General features: G+C 40.4%; 1 protein-coding gene across 1 annotated transcript in view; it reads left to right on the top strand.

The window, feature by feature from the left end:
- The window catches only part of LOC149451275 (ADP-ribose glycohydrolase MACROD2-like), a 750,194-nt gene that overhangs the window by 10,269 nt on the left and 715,464 nt on the right, over positions 1-24,461 (top strand). The window contains exon 2 of the mRNA XM_089690773.1: positions 9,707-9,820. Within this exon, the coding sequence (XP_089546899.1) occupies positions 9,707-9,820 (114 nt within the window). The remainder of the gene's footprint in view (positions 1-9,706; positions 9,821-24,461) is intronic.

Below are 24,461 nucleotides of genomic sequence, written 5' to 3'. Positions count from 1 at the left end.
GTTGGGGGGGGGGGGTCTATTGGTTGCAGGGGATTTATTTTTCTGCCATTTTGTTATTGTTAAATTCCATACAAATTGCCTAGCACCACAAAATGGTACTTGATTCTGTAGTCTCTAAAAGGGGTGGTATTGGGAAGTGGTTAGATGGTGGAACCAAGGGACTTGCTCAGAGGAGGTTAGGGGGCAAAGACAAGGACCAAGAAGGGGGGGAGGGAGTACCTACTACACCTATTCTGAGAAAAAGAAGACCTGCATACTACTGATGCTGGCCAGAACGCAACCCAACCAGGCCAGAACTGAGGCCAGCCAGGTATAAAACTAGAGCAAGTTAGCCTTCCATATCAGTTGTTACTCCTTCATGATGGACTGCTACATCAGACTTGGGATGACCACTCTCCAGACGTGAAGCAAATTGTGAATGGCCATCTAATTTTTTAATTAAATTGTAAAGTATATATTTTTACAGTGACAATAAATTAATTAGATTTTCTAAGATTTCTCCATGTCATCCTTACTTTTCATTGGGACTTTAAAAAAAAAAAAAAAAAAAAGGCACCATACCCTTGTAGTCTTTGATTTTTCATGTTGTTGGAGTAGATCTCCACCTTTCAAAGGTTGCCTATACTAGGTATAGAGCGTGCACTATATACTGTGTCTGTACTGACACTATATAGACTTGGTTTACTCAGAGTAGTACATGTACTCTAGGCAGGTCTACTAACTCACCTTGCCAGAGATATCTGGGGCAGCACCATATCTTCTATTCACCTCAACCTCTCTAGTCATGTTGTTTAGGTAGATCTTCATCCATCAAAGTTTACCTACCCCTGCCCTACACCAAAACACCAAAGAACCAGTAAAGCTTTATCTTGCACTTGAAAAAGGCTCTGTAAAATTATGGCTATATTTGTACTATACAGTAGTGGACCTGGGTGTGTGGATGGCAAAATCGGGGCAAAGTTATATTTTTGTATGACTCCACCCTTCCTGCCCATTTGCAGAGACTGAAATCCTTCCGTTTTTTTTTTTTGTGCTGGAAATGGGGAAGTGCAATTACATTATGTAATACAAAGGCAATGCTGTATCTAAGTAAGGCAGGCCATATATTATGCAATTTTCTTACTTTTAACCACAAATTGAAGAAAAGAAAATTGCTCCGTTCCCTCATCAACACAGAAAGTGATTTTGGGGGAATCCCTCCCGCTGTACTGTTGTACTCTGGCAGCAGGAGGTTTCCCAGTCATCAGAATATAATGAACAAACCCAACAGGATGAAAGCCTTGAGGGTACCCTGAAAACCTAAGATCTTTAGATGATTAGCACAAGCGCCTTAAGGCAGTTAGCCTTGCATCAAGTGTCCCTACAGCCCCTTTATTGCTATACCAATAAAAAAAAAAAATATATATATATATACAGTATACTGTGTGTGTGTGTGTGTGTGTGTATATGTGTGTGTGTATATGTGTGTGTGTATATATGTATGTATATATATATATATATATATATTATTTTTTTAAATTTTTTTTTTATTACTACTAATGGCGGTGATCAGTGACTTATAATGGGCCTGCGGGAGTGTGCTGGGCAATCTGACATTGACTAACTGCCAGTGGCATTAATACAGTGATCAGGGATTTTACGGTACACTGTCACTGTGAAACTGGCTGGCAAGGGATTACCATCTATGGATATCAAGGGGTTAAATGTTACATAGTCTGGCTGAAAAAAGACAAAAGTCCATCCAGTTCAACAAAAAAAAAAAAAAGTAATAATCCTATACCCTCTGGTTGATCCAGAGGAAGGCAAAAAACCCAGCAAAGCATTATCCAATTTGCTCCTGCAGGTGAAAAAATTCCTTCCTGATCCCCCGATAGGCAATCTGATATTCCCTGGATCACCTTTACCTATAAATGTTAGTAACCAGTTTATTTCTGTGTATCTTAAGAGAGAATCTAGACCTTTTTTTAAAGCAATCCACTGAGCTGGTCAGAACCAACTTTTGAGGGAGTTTATTCCACATTTTCACAGCTCCTACTGTGAAGAAACCTTTTCGAATTTTGAGATTAAATTTATTTTCCTCCAGACGTAAAGAGTGCCCTCTTGTCCTCTGTGATCACCTCGAGGTGAATAACTCTACACCGAGTTCACTATATGAACCACTGATGTATTTATACATGTTGATCATTTCCCCTCTTAATCTCCTCTTCTCAAGAGAGAATAAATCCAGTTCCTCTAATCCTCCCTCATAGGCTCCCCCATGCCTTTGATCAGTTTGGTTGCCCTTCTCTATACTTTATCCAGTTCCCCAGTGTTATTTTTGTGAATTGGTGCCTAAAATTGAACTGCATGTTCCAGATGAGGTCTTACTAATTTGTACAGAGGTAAAATGGTATCACTCTCTCTGGAGTTTATACCATTTTAATACAAGAGAGGATTTTGCTCACTTTAGAAACAGCAGCTTGGAATTGCATGCCATTATTAGGCTTATGATCTACCAGAACTCCCAGATCCTTCTCCACCATTGATTCCCCCAGTTGTAACCCCCCCCCCCCAGTATGTATGATGCATGCATATTCTTAGCCCCCAAGTGCATAACCTTACATTTATGAACATTAAACCTCATTTGCCACATAGTTGCCCAATTACACAGAGCATTGAGGTCGGCTTGTAGATTGGAGACATCCTGTATGGACGTTATTCCACTGCAAAACGTGCTGTCATTTGCCAAGACTGAAATGGTATTTTTAATCCCAGACCCTATATTGTTTATAAATATATTAAAAAGTAAGGGTCCTAACGCTGAACCTTGAGGTACACCACTGACAACCCTAGACCATTCAGAGTATGAATCATTAACCACTACTCTCTGAATACGATCTGTAGATTTTACCTTACACATTAGCCGTGTGTGGGGAACTGTGTCAAAGCTTTTGCAATATCCAAGTATACCACATCCACCGCCACCCCTCTGTCCAAGGCTTTGCTCACCTCCTCATAAAAAGAAATCAGATTTGTTTGACAGCTTCTGTCTTTCATGAATCCATGCTGTCTGTTGCTTTAGAATATTTTTTTCCAGCAAGAACTCATCTATATGGTCTTAAACTCTCCAATATCTTCCCAACTATAGATGGTAAACTAACAGGTCTATAATTACTTGGTAATGATTTTGACCCCTTTTTAAACATTGGCACCACGCTGGCCTTAAGCCATTCCAGTGGTACTATGCTAGTCATTAAAGAGTCCCTAAAAATTAGAAACAATGGCTTTGAAATGACAGACCTTTCGTTCTTTAAGGACCCGTGGGTGTATGCCATCCGATCCAGGTGATTTTATTCACCTTTATTCTGTCTAAATATTTCTGGATCATATCAATTGTGAGCCAATGTGGATCATTTGGAGCTGTGTCCGTACCATGCCCATTATGGGCAAGAGCTCCCCATGCTCCTTTGTATAGACAGAGCTGAAGAAGGTATTAATAAATTTGCCTTCTCTTTCTCCCCAGTCACCCACTCTAGATTATTTTGTAAAGGGCCTCCATGCTCGGACTGGACTTTTTTTACTATTAATATATTTTACGAATTTTTGGGGGTTTGTCCTACTATCCTTTGCAATCTGTTGTTCGTTTTCAATTTTTGAGGCCTTTATTTCCTTTTTGCATATTCTGTTATATACTTTGTAATGTTTAGTACAGATAATTGTAATATTCAGCAAACTCTTATATAACCATGTGCCCCTTTTTAACACTTTGTCAAAGTTGGTATAAAACGTGGACCACTACAACATACCAAGGGGGCAATTTTAGGAAGCATTATTGCTACAGCCTGTCAAAAGTTGATAGTTCCTACATTTGTCCATTTAACATTGTACATTTGCTCCTTTATATACACAGAGCTGAAGAAGGTATTTAATACATTTTCCTTTGTCCACAGTCACCCACTCTATATTTTTTAAAAGGCCAACGTGCTCGGACCTGACTTTTTTACTATTAATGTATTTGAAGAATTTTTGGGGGTTTGTCCTATCTTTTGCAATCTGTCGTTTGTTTTCAATTTAAGCGGCCTTTATTTCCTTTTAGCATATTCTGTTATATTCTTTGTAATTTAGTTCTTTTCTTATTATTTATAGCTTCTTCAACTTTGGCCGTAAGCCACATAGTTTTGATTTGTAGCCTTTTAAACTTGTTGCTCATGGGAATATATTTTGCAGCGTGTTCACATAGTCTTTTTGAAGAACTCCCATTTCTTTGTTGTGTTCGTTGATGCCAATATGACGGAACGGTGGGAAATTTGAAAATGACAAAAACTGACATTCACTAAATACACTAAAATCACATAGTATAACATTACTGTATCAAACCATTTCACATACATTTTCTCCCTAGTGCTTTGTCCTGTGCCTTTGCCTGCATTTTTACTGTTCTTTCTGCCTGGAAACTGAGAAACGTCTATGGTGTCCAAAAAGCGTGCCTTTAGGTCAAAATCGGTTTTAGACCAGCTAGAGAACAGCGATAGTAAATTAGAACTACTGGCAGAATTGAATGATAATGATTCGTGGGGAAATTCGTCATCAGACACTGAAAACGATTTTGCGACTTTGCTCAGTGATGTGCAAACTTGGCGCTATATTTCAAATTTCAGTGTTTTTGGTTTGATTATATTATTGAATTAAATTTATTAGTATTATAATATTTTTTATGATTAAATTATAATTTATGGTTTCGTGTTTCAAATTTTATCATACCTGGGATGTTTACTAGACTCTTGTTCGGACAGATTTCAGTGAGTCATTTCTAAAAATTACAGGCCTACAATAAAAAAAAATACATATTTCCATGCAAAAAACTTTACCGCTTTGAGCACAGAAATATGGACATAATCAGACCACTAGGGAGGTTAAATCATAGTTCTCTTCATGCACCAAAGCTTCCAACTCACCTATTTTACTTGTCAGACTTCTGGCATTGGTGAACAAACACTTTAATTAATTGACATCTTGTGCACACCTATTTTGCATATTTTTTATTTTCTATTTTTTATTTTTTATTTTCATACCAATGGTACCAATTCCAATGGTTGTTTGTAACCATCTGATCATCTGCCATAGTTCTCCCTCCATCTTTCCCCATTCCACCAACCACTAAGAAATGACCCCTGTCTGATCTGTCTGCCCCATTATAATCGAATTTTCCCACCCCCCTCGATCCTAGTTTAAATACTCCTCCAGCCTCCCCATAAACCTCCCCCCAAATGTCTGCCTAACTATGTGTAATGTACGTAAAATGTGCTGCTTTTACTAAACTATCTCTAAGTTTCTCATTCCCTGCTTTGCAGGGACTAGAAACTGACAAATCGCTCCCTCTGTACAGAGATCTGTGTTTATCAACCCAGAGCTCCGTGTTGTGATTGTACAGTGGGTCAGCAGGTCCCGGCCTTGAATCATTGGTTTGGACTTGCTGACAGCCTCCCGCTGTGTATAATCAAAGCAAGTTCCGGCATGAGGGGCACCAGCGCCTGAAACCCAGAAGTAGGTAGCAACTTACTAGTATGTTGCTTTGCCTACAGCAGCCGCCCATCCCCAGTACATCGCGGGCAGGTGGTCACAAACTTGTTAAAGTAAGTGCCCTATGTCCCAGATATGCACGGTATGCCACTGCTAAATAGTCCTCTGTTTGTCCTGGAGACTAAATAGAAATGTGCAAATACATTTCCAACAATGTCCTTGAATAGCCCTGTATGAACATTAATTTGTTGCTGCCAAACTGGTAGAACAAACCCCACACATGTAAAATGATCAGAAATGTTTGATAATCTCCAGTCAGATTAGCAAGTATGTCATGTAACTACAGAGGTAGACAGATGACCACTTAACTGGAGATGTAAAATTTCCGGAGATTTTGAAGCCATGGGAAAAAAATTTTTTTCTGAAAAATATGGTAATAAAAATTGAAAAAGAATTCAGAGTGGAATAGTTTGCAAATGTGAAATGCGGTGAAATGGGAATGTAAAATGTATATAAAGTATTATGCTTGAACTAAAAGTACAGCTTATTCAGTAAATAAACTGAATTTTTTAAAATTTAATTTTTTTATTCAAAATGGAATCACAAGAACTGTATATTTTTTAAGAACATTTCGACTATACGTGAGAACCAGTAACCACCCTATTTCCCTCATAATTTGAAAGCTTCCTGCCAATATGCATTTCCAGTTATTGACAAAGCTGATCCAGAAGCATACAGTATATTGCTCTATGAAGAGCTTGATCAATCTTCTGATTTTCAGGTGTCATGTTATGTATAAATGAAGGTATTGTGTATTTTGTGAGGCTGTGGTTTGCAACACTTCCTTTCATGAAGATGCTGCTGATGAAGAAGCACTTTGTGATGATCCAGAAACCGCAGAAAGAGTCCTTCTGGAATGAGAACTCTGGAGGGAAAAGCTAATTGCACATTCATTGTGGTCCTCATCATTTAATACCATAAAGTATTTTTAAATGTTTTTAGAGCACCTCTGGCATGCCAGGATGTGCCTTGTCATCCTTGTAGCATTTGGAAAAGAATATTTCTTCTCAGGGCTTACTGGGTTTCAAAGAGGGCAAATTGTTGGTGCCTGATTAGCTGGTACCTCTGTGACTGAAGTTGTCAATTTTACTTGCCGTGTGGTGAAGTACGCTATCAAAGGTTATGACTGCATATACAGTTTCCAGGAAAACATCTGATGAGCATAAGCGTGGTCGAAATGGCCAGCTGACTGGAAGAGACAACAGGACATTAGTGCAGGATTGTGACCCGGAACAATAAAACTGCTGCAAACATGACTGCAGAGCTCAGTCTAAGTTTTCCAAAGCCCATATCCACAAATATTGTGTGCAGGCAACTCCATAAGCAAAACATACATGGGAGAGCTGCAATTGGCAAACCATTAGTGACTGATATTAATGCTCAGACGAGAGCGTGGTGCAACACCCATAAATCGAGGATTATCGATCAATGGAAGACTGTAATATGGTCCAATGAATCGAGCTTCACACTGTTCCCAGCCACTGGACGTGTTTACATGTGGCGAAAACTGTCCCAAGCTTATGACCAGGACTGTCTTGTGCCAACCGTAAACAATGGTGGCAGAGCAATCATGGTTTGGGCAGCCAGATCTTGTTATTTTGCAGGCCCCATCGTCATCTTGAAAGGTAGAGTCACTGCCAGCGACTATGTAAAAATCCTGGCCGACCATGTGTACCCCATGGTTTTGATGAGCTTGCAGTTGAAATGTCGCACCTTCCCTGGGCACTGCAGTCGCCTGACCTCAATATCCTAGAGCCACTATGGTCAATTTGGAGAACAAAGTTATGGCTCATTTTCCTCCTCCTGGCATCTCTGCGAGAACTGGAACAATTTTTGCATAAAGAATGGTAACAGATTCCAATAGCCACCATCCAAGACTTGTATTTGTCAATTCCCAGGAGACTTCAGGCCGTCTTGGATGACAAAGCAGTCCAACACCATATTCGTTTACGATTTCGTTCTTTTAGAAGACGAGAACAGAGGGATGATTCCTCAATGTCTATTGATTATTTTTGGACATTGATATAGTTTACTGCCACTAAAAGTACAGTAGAGAAATGGAAGGACTGTCTGGAAAATATTCCAAATGATTTGGCATGTAAAACCACTCCCACATATATGAGAGCTGTATTTAGCACTTCCCCTGGTGTTCAGCTTTAAAAGAATAAGGTCGATTTCAGAAATGGTTTACAAATTCTTTTTGCTCCTGTGTTTGACCTAAACCATCTCACCCTTAACCTTCACAGATCTGTTACTTGCCAAAATCCGTCACTCACAGATTTCAGGGTTTTCTTTGCATCCTGCACCACAAGTCTCCCTGCCTGGGCCGTGCTTGTTCAAATCTGTTTCCCGGTTGGGTCTATGAGAATGTTATGCATCGGTGCAGCCAGCAGAGTCTTGTGCCATGGGATGACAGCAGTCCCTGAAGGCGGTGAGTGATGCATCTTGGCAAGTACAGATCTGTGTTGTGGGAGGGTGGGACCTATCCTTTAAAATCTTCAAGGGAATTTTTACTTTTGAAATAATACCCAATCATGTGAAAGGATAAAAAAATAAACTGCATTTTTGCATTCAATGAATGAATGATGGAAGTCAGCAGAACTTTACTTCATTTACTAAGGAAAAAATTCCCTTAAAGTGCAATGAACAACCTACCTGGCTGTTCAAACCCACTGTCTGTTACAGATTGTTGGGGTACCCTGAAAGCCAGGATTGTAATTTAAAGCAGTAATAAACTCGGCATAAACTTTCTTTTTTCATCATACCCACTACAGGTTAATGCCATAATGTGCCATTATGCTCTGCATACAAGCATATTATGACAGGCTTACTTGTCATAATGTGCCCTCCAGCTCTGCACTGTCACCAATCCTGCGGGTCCTGGGAGCTTCCATCTTCACTTTGTCTTCTTGATTGCTTGATTCCTGTGGTGGAGGTGAGTATGAACAGATGGGAGTGACTTGGCAACATCATAGCAACAAGGCAGGCTCACATGATACCATCTCAGAGTTTTTCGACCATGCTTCTGGAGGTACGCAAATAGCCTACAGCAATAGCAAGGGCATTATTCAACTTTGAATTATTCTATTGATATTTTGTTGACTGATTATTGGTGTATTGATATCCTACCTTACCCATGTGCACAGTTCAGCAACCGTCTTGACATCATGTTTTTGTAATACAGTAAATGGCTGCTGTAGTTCTACTTCCTTCCTTTCACTCCTGTCAGTGGAGCGATCCTCCACAGAGCAGATGACATGGGATTGCTGTTGGGTTGGGCTGTACACAGTTTGATTACCAAATCCCCTATCGCCTCAAATGACTATATCTTGGCAGCAGGGAACGAATAAAACAGAATATGTAAGAGCGATCTTGTGTCATCTGCTGTATGAAGGATCGCTCCACTGGCAGGGGAGGAGAGCACAGCCCACACTTAACAGCTCAGTCCTATCATTTCTCCTTTGCAGGATTCATTGCTCCAGGCTGCTCTCCCCTATTCCCAGTCTTGAGTGCGGGGATGGGGAAAGGCACTAAAGGCTTAGGAACAGCGTTCATGGAAAGACCGGCCTGGGGGGGGGACGGACAAATTAATCTAGGGGGGCATAGCCTATCCCAGCACCCCGCTAGATTTGGCCATGGGGGAGAGTAGGGAAACAAGTGGTTGTGGCCGCGCCCTAGGCGGCTGCCTAGTTAGTCTAGTGGTAGCACTGGTCCAGCTTCTGACCATTGCTAGTAGGTCCAAACATATCCAGCAAACCAGTATCCCATGCCCCTCTTCCATTGTGTACAGGCTGTGCCTTTCCTGTTTAGAAACTAAATGGTGCTGTGTTTAAATTGGGCATTTTGATTACCATTGGTGTAAGACTTTGTAACAATGATGCTGAGAATTCTGGGCTTTATGTAGGTGCTATTTATCAAAGGAACTCATTTGCATCTGGACTTGGAACATGTACCTCAAGTACAACTTTTATAGAGCAATGGATTTGCACAGATTTACAGTACTGTCCTACAAATGTGTATTGCACTATTGTTGGAATCAGATGTTGCATACATCTATGCATGTAGTGTCCCTGTTCAGCTCACAGCATTGAAAAATAAATTAATAGGTTACAGACAAAGTAATGCTGTTTTACTTTTTATTTTGCAGAGCGACTGTTGAAAATGTCACAAGAAGAGAGGCGCCAAGAGCTGCTCAGAGATTACATTACACTGAATGATATTACGACATGGCTGAACCAATATGGAGACACAACAGCAGAAGGTAACAGTTTCAGTGTGCTTTATTGCAAAATCTGAAGACTTTCCTACCCTACCTGTATCCCCTACAGCCCAGACTTCAGCATATATTATTTTTTATCCTGCAGCTCGTTTCACTGGCCTTTCTGTATTCCAGAAGGCTGGCATCTTCAGTGTGAGCAGCCGGCTGTGATAGCTTGCGGCTTCACAGCTGGGTACCCACTGCGCATGCGTGAGTAACGCTGCGCTTCGTGAATTGTCCTGTAGTCTTCTGGGACCTGTTACGTGTCCCCAAAGACTACAGGGAGGGAGGACACCTTCCGCTTCCGATCGCCTAGGTGATCGGACCGGAAGTGGGAGCGGGTACCTGTCAAATTCGGGACAAGTAGATTGGGGCACCGATTTAGTCCCTGGACAAGTAGTTCTTATAAAAATGTCAACACTCCTGTATGGGGTATTGTTTGTAGAATGTTGAGCAAAAAAAATAATTTAATCTATTTTGGAATAAGGCTGTAACATAATAAAATGTGGCAGAAGTTAAGCGCTGTGAATACTTTCTGGATGCACTGTATACCCAGTGAACTGATTGGCCTCAGGTGATGTACAGGAATAAAACAAATCCTCCTACATAAGTTGTACCTGTTTAAATGGATATAGAGAAGAAAACCCTGCAGATAAAGTGCTGAATTTATAAAGTCTGATTGAGAGTAAAGAACAAAAGTGGGTGGAGAGCTGAAGTGGCACTCTGCAGTGCTCAGTGAGAAGAGTCCCGAGAGCTGATTGGAGGGAAGAGACACACCCACCTCCACACAGCACATAGGAACAGAGCTAAGGCTGTCAATCTGTTGGAAGTTCCTCCCATCAACATTTTTCTCTTGCTGTCAGGAAAACTTGTCAGAAGTGACTCATGCTGATAATGGAAGAACGAAGCATCAGACAGAAATGACACTTTGTGCTCATTGAGACAACTACACACTAGAAGAGGATATGCTTTAATATATAATGTCTAAGGTTTCCAACCACTTTAACTTCTTTTTTATGAATAAACCTTATGGATAAAAGTTATGTTTTATGCCATGGTGGGTCTGATGCGTGGGTGGAGAGCATCCCAGTTTTTCGATTTATGAATGCAATTCCCTCATTGAGGCCAGAAAAAAAGTTTAAGTAATATATCAGGCTACCATAATTTGAGTTTGGATTTCCGCCTAAAGAATCAATCAGGTAGTAGGACAAAAGGCAGGCATTTACTACTGTACTCTCTCTTATGCCAGCTCTGAGAGCTCGCAAATCCTTTGTCATATACTTAAGTTTAAAGGCAAAACTTTTTTAAAACAATTTGGGCAGTGTGGAGATGAATTAGAACACCTATTAGGTTTTTGTGTTCTGTGCCCACCGCTAGGGAGAGTCACTCTCTATCTATCCTGTTTACCATTTATCATTAAAAGTGAAAATAGAGAAAACCCCACATTTCAGGTTGTCCCCAGAAAAGAAATGGAGGGGAGAATTTTCTAATGGGGTCACTAGTTCTGGTGGCTTGGGGCGTCCCCAAGGAATTTCCTTAATTTGTGGGGATTATCTCTCACTTCGTGTTTTGGCTATGGGACTGGAGTGAAAGGTAATCTCCAAAGGTGACAAAGAATGAACAGATAGGGGTTATAATCCTCCCTTACTCGATCCAAAATAATAAAAAAAAAAGTTTTGCCTTTTAGTTCTACTTTATTTTTAAAAGACAAAATATATACTTATGATTAAAAGGATATAAAAGATTAAAAAATTATACATGAAGTTATGTCAATATAGTCTTAAAACCTACAGTTATTTGTAAGTTTTATATATGCCTCTGAAATCGGCCAACAGTCAAGTTACTGTATTCAGAATCTGTTTAATTTTTCTTGCCCTCATAGAACCACATGCATCTTGCCGTCCCATAAAATACTGGTGGGTTTTTAATCTTGCATTAACTTGCCTCTTGGTTGTTGATCATTTGCACGGCTGTTCCTGTAATTTATTGTTTTTTCAAACAATTGAGTGAGTTTTATTTTCTTTGTTGTCGCTGAAAAACTGTAAAGAGGTATTTTCAGTGAATTACAGGGAATTGCCTTATAATTAATGCCCTAGCTAAAGGACCCAGCTAAATCCATTTGTTTTTTGGCATCCCAGTCATGTTGAAAAGTTAATTTCAGGATCGCAGACAGCCTCTCGAAGCACCCAGCTTCTTGCATGTTAATGTACAGTGTCTGAAAAGAAATTGCAGCAGACCAAGGAGGTGATAAAAATTGCTGCACAAAGAAAGGGAAAGTCTAGGGGTGTATAACAGAGATTTTCAATCTTTTTTCCGTGCTTAAGACACCTTCTTACCTTTTATTTAGCACTGCTGTTTTGTATTCATTCATGTATTTGTCAACCTCTACAAAGGATATTGTGCTAAACCTGTGTAAATGAAAGAACCAGAATCTTCATTAAGTGGAGCAGTGGGTTTGATAAAAAAAAAAAATAGTGGTTCTAAAGACAGAAAATGTTTGCCTTAATGCATTCCCTGAATTAGGGTAAAAAAATGCCCCAGTAGTGGTATTGCTCCTTCACCCCCCCCATATACTTACCTGAAAGCTATCTCGATCCAGCACTGTGCCCATCTATAGAGGTGTTGGTCTCTGTTCCTCTGCTGCCAGGACACAGGGGGACAGAGCCACACTGTGTGTCTATGGATCTACACAGCCTGGCTTGGGAGCAAGGCTGCACGTGTCCTCATAGCAAGTGGCTTGATATGGGGACAGAAACAGAAGAGGAGGTGCGAACAGTGCTGGCGGGGGACCCCAGAAGAAGAGGATCAGGGCTGCTTTGTGTAATACCATTGCATAGAACAGGTAGGTATAATATGTTATTTTAGAAAAAAAAAAATCGAACCTTTACTTTCTTTAACCTGTAATCTAAAGAAATTGAGAGCAGAACTAATACCACAGCCAGCATATAACATTAACCATGCGCCTATAGATGCACACCAATATAGAAATAATACCAGCTTTATACAGGAGGAGATTAATAACCGTACATACATTTAATGATTTAATGTGTAAACCGGGATTATCAGGAAAGGGCCCAATATCCGTCCTGGTGGAATTGTGCACCAATATCCAGGTACAGTCAGGTCCATAAATATTGGGACATCAACACAATTCTAACATTTTTGGCTCTATACACCACCACAATGGATTTGAAATGAAACGAACAAGATGTTCTTTAACTGCAGACTGTCAGCTTTAATTTGAGGGTATTTACATGCAAATCAGGTGAACGGTGTAGGAATTACAACAGTTTGCATATGTGCCTCTCACTTGTTAAGGGACCAAAAGTAATGGCACAGAATAATAATCATAAATTAAACTTTCACTTTTTAATACTTGGTTGCAAATCCTTTGCAGTCAATTACAGCATGAAGTCTGGAACGCATAGACCTCACCAGACGCTGGGTTTCATCCCTGGTGATGCTCTGCCAGGCCTCTACTGCAACTATCTTCAGTTCCTGCTTGTTCTTGGGGCATTTTCCCTTCAGTTTTGTCTTCAGCAAGTGAAATGCATGCTCAATCAGATTCAGCTCAGGTGATTGACTTGGCCATTGCATAATATTCCACTTCTTTCCATTAAAAAACTCTTTGCTTGCTTTTGCAGTATGCTTTGGGTCATTGTCCATCTGCACTGTGAAGCTGCGTCCAATGAGTTCTGAAGCATTTGGCTGAATATGAGCAGATTATATTGCCTGAAACACTTCAGAATTCATCCTGCTGCTTTTGTCAGCAGTCACATCATCAATAAATACAAGAGAACCAGTTCCATTGGCAGCCATACATGCCCACGCCATGACACTACCACCACCATGCTTCACTGATGAGGTGGTATGCTTAGGATCATGAGCAGTTCCTTTCCTTCTCCATACTCTTCTCTTTCCATCACTCTAGTACAAGTTGATCTTGGCCTCATCTGTCCATAGGATGTTGTTCCAGAACTGTAAAGGCTTTTTTAGATGTCGTTTGGCAAACTCTAATCTGGCCTTCCCCTTTTTGAGGCTCACCAATGGTTTTCATCTTGTGGTGAACCCTCTGTATTCACTCTGGTGAAGTCTTCTCTTGATTGTTGACTTTGACACACATACACCTACCTCCTGGAGAGTGTTCTTGATCTGGCCAACTGTTGTGAAGGGTGTTTTCTTCACCAAGGAAAGAATTCTTCGGTCATCCACCACAGTTGTTTTCCGTGGTCTTCCAGGTCTTTTGGTGTTGCTGAGCTCACCGGTGCGTTCCTTCTTTTTAAGAATGTTCCAAACAGTTGTTTTGGCCATGCCTAATGTTTTTGCTATCTCTCTGATGGGTTTTTGTTTTTTCAGCCTAATGATGGCTTGCTTCACTGATAGTGACAGCTCTTTGGATCTCATCTTGAGAGTTGACAGCAACAGATTCCAAATGCAAATAGCACACTTGAAATGAACTCTGGACCTTTTATCTGCTCATTGTAATTGGGATAATGAGGGAATAACACACACCTGGTCATGGAACAGCTGAGAAGCCAATTGTCCCATTACTTTTGGTCCTTTAACCAGTGGGAGGCACATATGCAAACTGTTGTAATTCCTACACCGTTCACCTGATTTGCATGTAAATACCCTCAAATTAAAGCTGACAGCCTGCAGTTAAAGCACATCTTGTTCGTTTCATTTCAAATCCATTGTGGTGGTTGTATAGAGCCAAGAATGTTAGAATTGTGTTGATGTCCCAATATTTATGGACCTGACTGTATATTTAGTTATTAATAGAGCTGCTTCCAGCAGAATGTTGCAGCAAAGTACAGCTGCAGAGTCCCTGAAAATGATGCAACATCTCTCTGTGTGAGAGACCTAGAGACCATCGGTCACGGGGGTATCCCCCAACTGGTTTCTGACCAGTCTGACATGGGAATGATCACCAGCAGGTACTGTGGTGTGGCCCTTGAACTCAGTCAGTCGGTGTACTCTGTGCTTTAGTCCCTCCTTAGTAGGTTATAATAGTCTCTTCTGATCTGGGTGAAAGCACAAAAGCAGCAACTCTATAGAGAAGGCATGTAGCTAAATTCTTCTTGTCTACTTCCTGGAAATTCCCCTTTATCCCTGGTTCACACATGTCTGTTTTTGGATGTGTTTTGAACTGCCGTATTTGCATGACCAGTAAAAAAAAAGTGTTCCTATGCAGGGCGTTAACATAATATGCTGTCTAATTTCGGTTTTGAAAAAGGGTTGCATGCGAGTTTGGAGCTGAGTGATCTCAATTTGCAGTGTATAGAGTTAAATTGGAATGGACTGTGAAATGTATAGGTGTTCATGTATAATCTGATTACATTGCATTTTGCCTTGTATTTCCCTGCAAGTCTGATCAGCTTACAAGGTAGTCCTACACAGAGAGAGGGAGAGAGAGAGAGATTTTTTTTTTGCACCGCTTATGTATAACCTAGGCTTATAGAGAGAGCAGTTTTCCAATCTGGGGTTTCTCATGCAGCTAGCAGGGACAGGAAGTGACGTACATAAATAACTCTGACCATACCAAGCACAGCCACTTACAATTACAAACAGTAGAGAGCAGTAGATCCCCACACTAGGAAAATGGCTAGATTCAAAGCTGAAATACATAAATGGTTGTTTTACCTACCTCAGATTTTATTTCTGTGTAATAGGTTTTGAGATTTATAGAACTCTACCAGACTTACTCATATCAGCCATAACTTTGACCACTGACCGGTAAAGTGAATAATCTTGATTATCCTGTTACAATGACATCTGAAAGTTGGATATATTAGGCAGCAAGTAAACATGTTGTCCCTGAAGTTGATACACTGAAAACCGAAAAAATGGCCATTGCAGTTTGTTGTGAATGGGGCTGTGTAACCACAGAGCGGTCAGGGTGTCCATGCTGACCAGTGATTGTTTTAAATCACCCAGAAAACATTTGCCTGTCTATGGCTACCCATATCTGTAAACTAATTTGGAGACTGAATTTGCCATATCCTATGTGCCTCAACGCAACACAGTCATTGCCCAAAAAAGTGTATGTAAACTCAAACGTTTGCATATTTCTGTTGATCCTGACAGAAATTAAATGAGCTGTACTGTGTTGATGTAATCTCATTTTATGGTGGGCAAGGAATTGTGGGAAAATAAAATTAAGATTAATTTCAGCTAATTAGATAAGTTTTCCCAAAATTTAGTGATTGTATTCTTTTTTTTTTTTGTATGAAGTTATACTTTCCCTTCACCCTTTAGCAGTTTTACGGCTATAGGGTGGACTCCCTGCACAAAATCGTGTGTGTATACGTGATCCACGCTCCCACCATGTTCACACGCCTGGCACGCTGTGATTAGGTACCTCACCGATCACTCACCAGATTTAAAGCAATGATTTTTGGCCTGGACCTGCTTATTTGGCTGTACTAAATCAGAGGTCTTCCTGTGTCTGTTTACATTAGACAGGCACATGATATAATGCAATCTTCGCACCCTGGTGCACAATCCATTCCAGAAAGAGAAGAAAGCAGATCATTGTGAGTAAAAGCAGCACACTTTCACCGTAAAAGCATAGCTAGGTCACATTTAACTCCCTGTTCACCTTCCAGTTAACACTTTCGCTGCCCTGTCACCAGTGTCAGTACAGTGTACAGATGTTTTTACTGATCACTGTATTAGTGTCACAGGTGACTTCAGATAGCGTTCGCGTCAGCGTCCCTCCCACATAGCGTCAGATTTCCCACCACTACATCAGCCATCACATTTAATTTCACCCTTTGCCAGAAACACACTCACATACACAATAAATCTCCATTGCTAGTATAGTGCCTGAATGGATCAATATCTTTGATCAGATCAGAACTATACCAGCATTCACAATAGTATAGTGTCCCCAAAAACACAGCATTAGCAGGATCAGCCCCGGCACCTGCTTTTAGCCCCTACACTTAACCCCCCCCCCCTTCTTCCCCAGCAAGTGCAGTGTCAGTAAGTCACTTGATACATTGCACACAAATCTGCAGGGTTAGCAAGATCAGGCCTGATCTCTGCTAGCACTAGTAGGTATTTTTCTTCTTTAAAGCGGTACAAACATTCCCTTACAGCCAGGTGCTCCTTTTTTTTTTTTTTTTTTTTTTTTTTTTTTTAATTCTTCCCATGAGTTGTACCAGGTACCTATAAATTTAGTGTCCGAAAGGTTCACTAGAGAAGAGGCCTACAGGATTCTGAGTATGTCAGATGAGATGTCACTGACAGAATCCTGCTCCGTATACGAACCTGTAGAGAGCAGCGGCACCCCGACAGACAGCTCAGACAATGGAGTGGAGGTCCATGCTAAGCTCAGGCGTACCCGACCCTGTCCCCAGGTTGCTGAGGTGTTACAGTTGCACGATGATTCTCATATGCAGCAGAGTGCCATTACTAGTGCTGCTCTACCTTTTGATGAACTGGTGAGCACCAGCGGCCTAGTACATCCTGGTCTTTTACATACCAGCACTGAAGTATCACTTGGTGATGTGGTGAGTCCCATAAATGCAGTACAAGCTGTTGTGGTGGCTAGCACAAGCAGTGTCCCGCAGCCACCGAGAATTCAAACACAGGTCTGTAGAGCCCATAATGTCCTTCTGGATGTGCTTACAAATCCTGATTGGCAGCCCATTCACTGCTCAACCCAGAAATCAAGTGGAAACAACAAATTTTACTACTCACCTTGATTTTTTATTTATTTATTTATTTATTTATTTTTTTTAGATCGATTTTTCATGAAAGATCTGTATGCATGGATTGTGGATCAAAGCAATTTTTATGCACAACAATTTATCACCGCCAACCCAAATTCAAACCTTTGCACACCATTTGCATGGAAACCTATTACGGTTTCCAATTTTTAAGTTTTTTTGGGCCTAACCCTCAACATGGGCATTACTAAAAAGAATGAGTTGCGGTTTTATTGGTCCACAGACCTGATTCATGATATACCTGTGTTTTTGATGTGATGGCCAGGCATAGATCTGAGAATATAATGCGATTTTATGCATTTCAATGACAATACACTCTGTCATCCTCGGGGTGACCATGATTATGATGGTTTCCACAAAATTAGACCCCTTGGAGATCCCCGTAACCAGAACTTTTGCTGATGTGTATACTCCCGAGCAAAACATCTACGTTAATGAGTCCCTCATTAATTTTTCTGGCCGCCTTGCATTCAAACAATTTCTTTCCAGCAAGCATGCCAGATATGGGGTCAAAATGTATAAAACCTGTGAGAGGGCAAAAGGCTATACATGTAATTTTCGGGTTTACGAGGGGAAAGCGTCACATGGAGCTCCCCAGATGACCAAACCACATTGGGAGCAGTGATAAGATAGTTTGGGACTTGGTATCACCCTTTTTCCATATGGGATACCACTTATATGTGCACATTCTTTTTTTTTTTTTTTTTTTTTTTTTTTTTTTATACAAGCGTGCCACTATTTAGATATTTGTGCAATCTTGGAATTGGCGCATGTGGCACCGTGCAACCTAATCGCCAGGGCTTCCCCCAACGGCTTGTATATACCAGTCTTAGAAAGGGGGAGAAAGCCTACTTTAAAAATGACGAATTGCCCGCAGTGAAGTGGAAGCACAAACAGGATGTTTTTGTCCTGTCTTCCATTCACGCAGACACGACCATCCAAATTTACACGGAAGTTGGTGGTGTTGAGAAGCCTTTGTGTCAACGACTATATGCTTAACATGGGAGGGGTGGACTTCAACGACCAGATGATAAAGCCGTACTTATTTTTCTGTAAAGCCAAACGCTGGTACAAAAAAGTGTCTGTATATTTATTTCAGTTGGCTCTGTGCAATGCTGTGCTTTACAAAGCAACTGGACAAAGTGAATCCTTCCTAAAATTCCAGGAAGAGATCATCATGGCCCTTTTGTATCCAGAAGGTGCTGTGGCCCAAACCAGATGCAGTGAGCCGGCTGCATGAGAGGCATTTTCCTGATGCCATTCCTGGTACCCCAACCCAAAAGTCACCCCAAAAAAGATGGCTGTAGCAGACACACGAGTTAGGTGTGACACCCACTTTTTTTTTTTTGTCCCTCCTGTTTTGTCCAACCAGGTCTCTGCGTCAAAGACTGCCTCTGTCGCTACAACACACTAGTGGAGTATTTGTACAGGGTATAGCATGGCAGTCTAGGGCACATATTTACACAGGATCTCTAAAGATGTCAGGAAACTGGCTGTGGCATTTTGACAGGCCCTAAGATCTGGAATTTACAGTTTGTAAAAAAATAAATAAAAAGTAAAAAAAGAAAACGGCAAAAATAGTTGTAGTTTTATTGAGATACTGTTTTATTGTTAACCATTGTTTTCTTTGCGGGAATGCCATTCAGCTGCAGCATCGATCTACAGGGTGTGCTCTCAGAATATGTCAGTGCGTGCAGCACTGCTGATAGGATTTCTCATCAGCAGTTTAAAAAAAAAAAGAAGACATTTATGCCCAAGCATGGGGGCCTGGGGTGGTCAGTGGGTGGATTGCCCCTGTGCTTTGACTTATATTTAAAAAAAAGAAAAATTTTTGCTACAGATCTCTTCATACATATCGATCAATGTAAATAGAGGAATCTGTTAGATAACGGAAAAAGAGAACATTTCATGTATGTTAAGGTGTCGTTCACACATGCCATGGGTTTATGTGGAATTACCCCCCAAAATACATTCTGCTACTTCTCCCGAGTATGGGGGGACCACATGTGAGAGACGCTTTGGCAGTCTAGCCACATACAGGACCCCAAACTCAAATAAGCACTTTCAGGCTTTTAACCGTTTCAATACCGTGCAATTTTACACCTTCCTGCCCAGGCCATTTTTCAGGTTTCAGCGCTCTCACACTTTGAATGACAATTGCGCAGTCATACAACATTGTACCCAAACTAAAATTTTATCATTTTTTTCACACAACTAGAGCTTTCTTTTGGTGGTATTTAATCACCGCTGGGGTTTTTATTTTTTGCTAAATTAACAAAAAAAGACCAAAAATTTTGAAAAAAAAACACATTTTTCTTTGTTTCTGTTATAAAAGTTTACAAATAAATAATTGTTCTTCATAAATTTAGGCCGAGATGTATTCTGCTACATGTCTTTGGTGAAAATAACCCAAATTAGGATGTATTATTTAGTTTGTAGGAAAGTTATAGAGTTCACAAACTATGGTATAGATCTGAATATTGATCAATCCTGAAGTACTGACAGCCAATCTAATTTCTTGAGGTCCAAGAATGTCAGAATAGTACAGATATCCCCAAATGACCCCTTTTTGCTGAGTAGACAGTCGGACGTACTTCATAAGAGGCATGGCGAGTTTTTTGAAGTTGTATTTTTTTGTCATAATTTTTCCGAAAATGAAAAAATGAAAAATATTATTTTCACTATTTTTTTTTTTACATACTGTCACCAGTGCAGTACAGCGTCATCATATAACTGGCATGGCGGTGAACAGGGACACTGACTGGTGACAGTATGAAAAAAAAAAAAATTATATTTTTTTTTAATTTTTTTTTATTTTTTTATTATATTTAATTTTTTATTACATTTTTTTTTTATTTTTTTTAAGATTTTTTTTCATATTTTACTATGACCAAAATAGTACAATGTTACCATAGTAACATTGTACTACTTTGGGGAAGTGATCAGTATTTTTTTTTTTTTTTTTTTTTTTACACAATTTGCTTATAGCAAAGAATTACTTTGCTATAAGCAAGCATTTAGCTGAATGAAATCGATTCATTCAGCTTTTTTTTTTTTTTTTTTTTTTTGTGCTTAGCTGTGATTTGGTCACAGCTAATCACATGACATGTGCATGTGATTAGCTGTGACCATTCACAGCTAGGCACTAGTATACAATGGATGGCATCATGAATGAAGCCATCCATTGTATACAACTGTCATGTGACCTGCTGTGATTGGTCGCGGCAGGTCACATGGTACCGGCAACGGGAGCCGGTACTCGGATCTGTCATCGGCCGTGTCCGAGGTGCACGGGCGGTGACAGATCCCGCTGCTGCGCCGCTCTGCAATAGCGCAAACGGCGCATGTGCGGGAGCACGCCAAATGGCGTGGACCCGGAAAGCTGCAGCGCTTTTCAAGCCGCCAAACGGCTATTGGCCGGGCGGCTAATGGTTAAAGAGCTTTATTTCCTTATTACACTTCCTGACTACCTATTACCGTTTCGGAGGCCCTGAAATGCCTGAGTAGTACAAATCCCCCCCCCCCCCAAATGACTCCTTTTTTTGGAAAGTAGAGAAAAAATGAGCTTTGAAAAATCTGAAATGAAGTTATTCACCTTCAGGTTTTCAAAGGGGTCATTGGATTTCGGGCTCCTGTATGTGGCTAGGCTCCCAAAAAGTATCACGTGTCCCCATACTCAGTAGAAGTGGCAGAATGTATTTTTAGGTGTAATTCCATATATACCCATGGTGTGTGTGAGCAATATATCATTTAAGTGACAACTTTGTGGAAAAAAAAGTAATTTTCCAAAAACTTGCTGGTAAAAAATTAGTATTAGTGCTATCCTGGAATTTCAGAGCCTCTGAAACTGTTATAGGTAGTGAGCAAGTGAAATGAGGAGTTTACGCACAACCAAGCTTTCAAAGGGGTCATTGGATTTTGGGCTCCTGTATGCGGCTAAAGTCTCACATGTGGTATCCCCATACTCAGGAACAGTAACAGAATATGTTTTGGGGTGTAATTTCGAATATACCCATGGCATGTGTGAACAATATGCCATTTTAAACTTTGTGTGAAAAAAAAAAATCTTCCATGGACTCAATATGCCTCTCCGCAAATAGCTTTGGGGGTCTACTTTGTGAAACGGGGTAATTTGGAGGGGTTTGTACTGACTTGGCATTTTAGTACCTCAAGAAATGTGGGTAGCCAGAAAGTAAAAGCTGTGCAAGTTCCAATATCAATACTATAGTTTGTAGATGCTATAACTTTCACACAAACCAATTAATATATACTTATTGGAATTTTTTTACCAAAGACATGTAGCAAAATAAATTTTGCCCTAATTTTATTTCATGAAATTTGAGTTCATTGGATATATTTTTATAACCGAAATGAGAAAATATCGTATTTGTTTTTTAAAAAAATAACCCAGAGGTAATCCAATACCACTGAAAGAAAGCTGTGTATGTGAAATTATTATTATTATTATACAGTATTTATAAAGCGCCAATAGTTCACTCAGCGCTGTACATTACAAAGGGGGACAGAACAATACCAATACAATGCAAAACATGAGGGGATCGATGGCCCTGCTCTTTCGAGCTTACAATCTAGAAGGGACGGGATAGTGGTACAGGAGGAGATAGCTGTGGGGGATGGAGTGGTAGGAAGAGTGGAGGATGTCGGTCAAGTTAGCAGGGGGTAGGCTTCCCTGAATAGATGGGTTTTCAGGGTGTGCCTAAAGGAAAGGAGAGTAGGTGATAATCTGATGGGTTGGGGAAGGGAGTTCCAGAGGATGGGGTGACACCCTGGAGAAGTCTTGGAGGCGGGCATGGGAGGAGGAGACCAGGGAACTAGAGAGAAGGAGGTCTTGTGAGGAGCGGAGTGTGCGTGCTGGGTGGTACTTGGATATTAGGTCGGTGATGTAGTTCGGGGCAGTATGGTGGACAGCTTTGTACGTCAGTGTTAGGATTTTAAATTTGATCCGTTGCGCAATCGGAATGACAATTTATGTGCAGCGTTGCATGACAGCGCAATTACCAGTTGAAATAGCGCAGTGCCGAATAGCAAAAAATGGCCTTGTCAGGAAGGGGGGTAAATCTTCTGGAGGGCAAGTGTTTATGGGGATATCTGTAATAGCATCAGTACATTACCTACTGCTGCAAATCAAAATGCGATATAGACACCAAAACCAGATCTCCAAATATATTAATTGCATTCAATACAGGTTTACCCAGAATGATTAGTTTTAATGGTTATAACTTTGGCCCGATTTTCAGATGGTTCAGGAAAGACCAGAACCACCAGTATTTTACACCGCCTATGTTGCTGCACTCGTGTCTCGCCAGCAGGCACTCAGTAAAGGCACCCTTTCAGAGGCCAGACCCCAGGGTTTTAACTGCATTGGCTTTTGGCACCTTTGTGCTGCTTTAACCTGTTTTATATTTTGCTTCCTTTTTTTGGTGATGGAGCATGCATATGCTCTTATTCATTTTTTTTGAAACCTAGGGCTGCTCTACGCAATAAATAATAAATTTTTATATAATAATACAATAAAACCTAATAATGCCCAGAAAAAAGTCAGATACTGTATAATGGTTACCTTGCATTTGGTGCTCAGTTGAGAAATTGCCTCTTACATTGGTGGTCACTGGAGAAAAGCCTTGTTAGTTTGGTGGCCTGTGGGATAAGGCTTACATTGGTGGTCATTTGATGGACCCATTTTTGTGGTGGTCAGTGTGAGGGAAGGGTCATTACACTGGTGGTCAATAGGAAAGATGCTCATTTTATTGGTGCTCAGTTGAAAAATTGATTATTACATGTGTGGTAAGTCAGAAGAAGGATTTCTAAAAATTATTGGTGTCATTGGTTACTCATCCAAAAGTCAAAGAATGCAGATTCCTTTAGGAACTCTTAGTCTGGATGAGCTGTGGTTGAGAATGGCTGCTCAGTAGTTATTGGCTCTAGTCAGTGGAAGTTCATAAGCAAATTGAATTTCTGTCTTTTGTAATACAGCTTCGCTGCTCTAACTTCTGCTGCAAACACCGTTGATTTTTATTACTTTCTGCTACTTTTTTTTTATTAATGTTTTATGAAGAGTGCAATGTGATCTCAGGAGGCTGTAATAGATTAGAACTATAATAAGACCAGTAAGTCATGGTTAATTTAGATTGTGCTGTGTCTTATGATTATTTCCGCCTAGCTGCGCACACGAAGACGTACGGACTCTTTTGGTTAGCAAATTATGGAGTCTGTTCAATATTCCTGTCTCCTGTTGGTCAGCGTAATCCCAGGACTAGTGTATTTTTATTGTAAATTTTCAAATATATCTTTAACACTGCAATAAATCAGCCCTTTGTATGTATTGATTATATTTCTTGAAATAAACAGGAATCTTGGGTGTTAGTATAGCTCAAGTTTACCTAATAGAGAAAATAGTTTATACACATTGAAGGGCATTTTTTTTAATTTTTTTAGAATTTTTATTTAGTAGTATGCGACAGTAACAATGAAATGACATGAAAGGGTGGCTTCACCAACCATATAAAATAAACAGAACAACAGTGGTAAATCCAAAAAGTAGATACTGAGCCAACTGTACATAGAGAGAACACTGTACATGCCCCCCCCTCCCCCCACACAGTGTTTGCGGTGTCAAAACTTGGTTAGGAAAGAGGGAAGTCCACTGCAAAACTAGTTTTTAGGGACTTCGCATACCAGATTTTTTTTTTAATGTTAAAGAAAAGGAAGAGAAAAAGGAGAAAGTGGAAAAAGGGGGGGGGGGAAGGGAGGATTCAAGGGAAAACTAGGTAATCAGGGAGCAGAGAACCGCGCCATCCATATGGCCCTTAGTTCAAACATGAAGAACGAATATTATGTGTATTGGAGGTATTCGTCTGAGAAGCGTAAGAGCTCTCAGTAAAACCACC

This window comes from Staurois parvus, unplaced genomic scaffold (assembly GCF_062004578.1).
Source record: "Staurois parvus isolate SC_StPar_1 unplaced genomic scaffold, SC_StPar_1.0 ptg000543l, whole genome shotgun sequence".
NCBI lineage: Eukaryota > Metazoa > Chordata > Amphibia > Anura > Ranidae > Staurois > Staurois parvus.
This window is presented reverse-complemented; position numbering and strand designations above follow the sequence as displayed.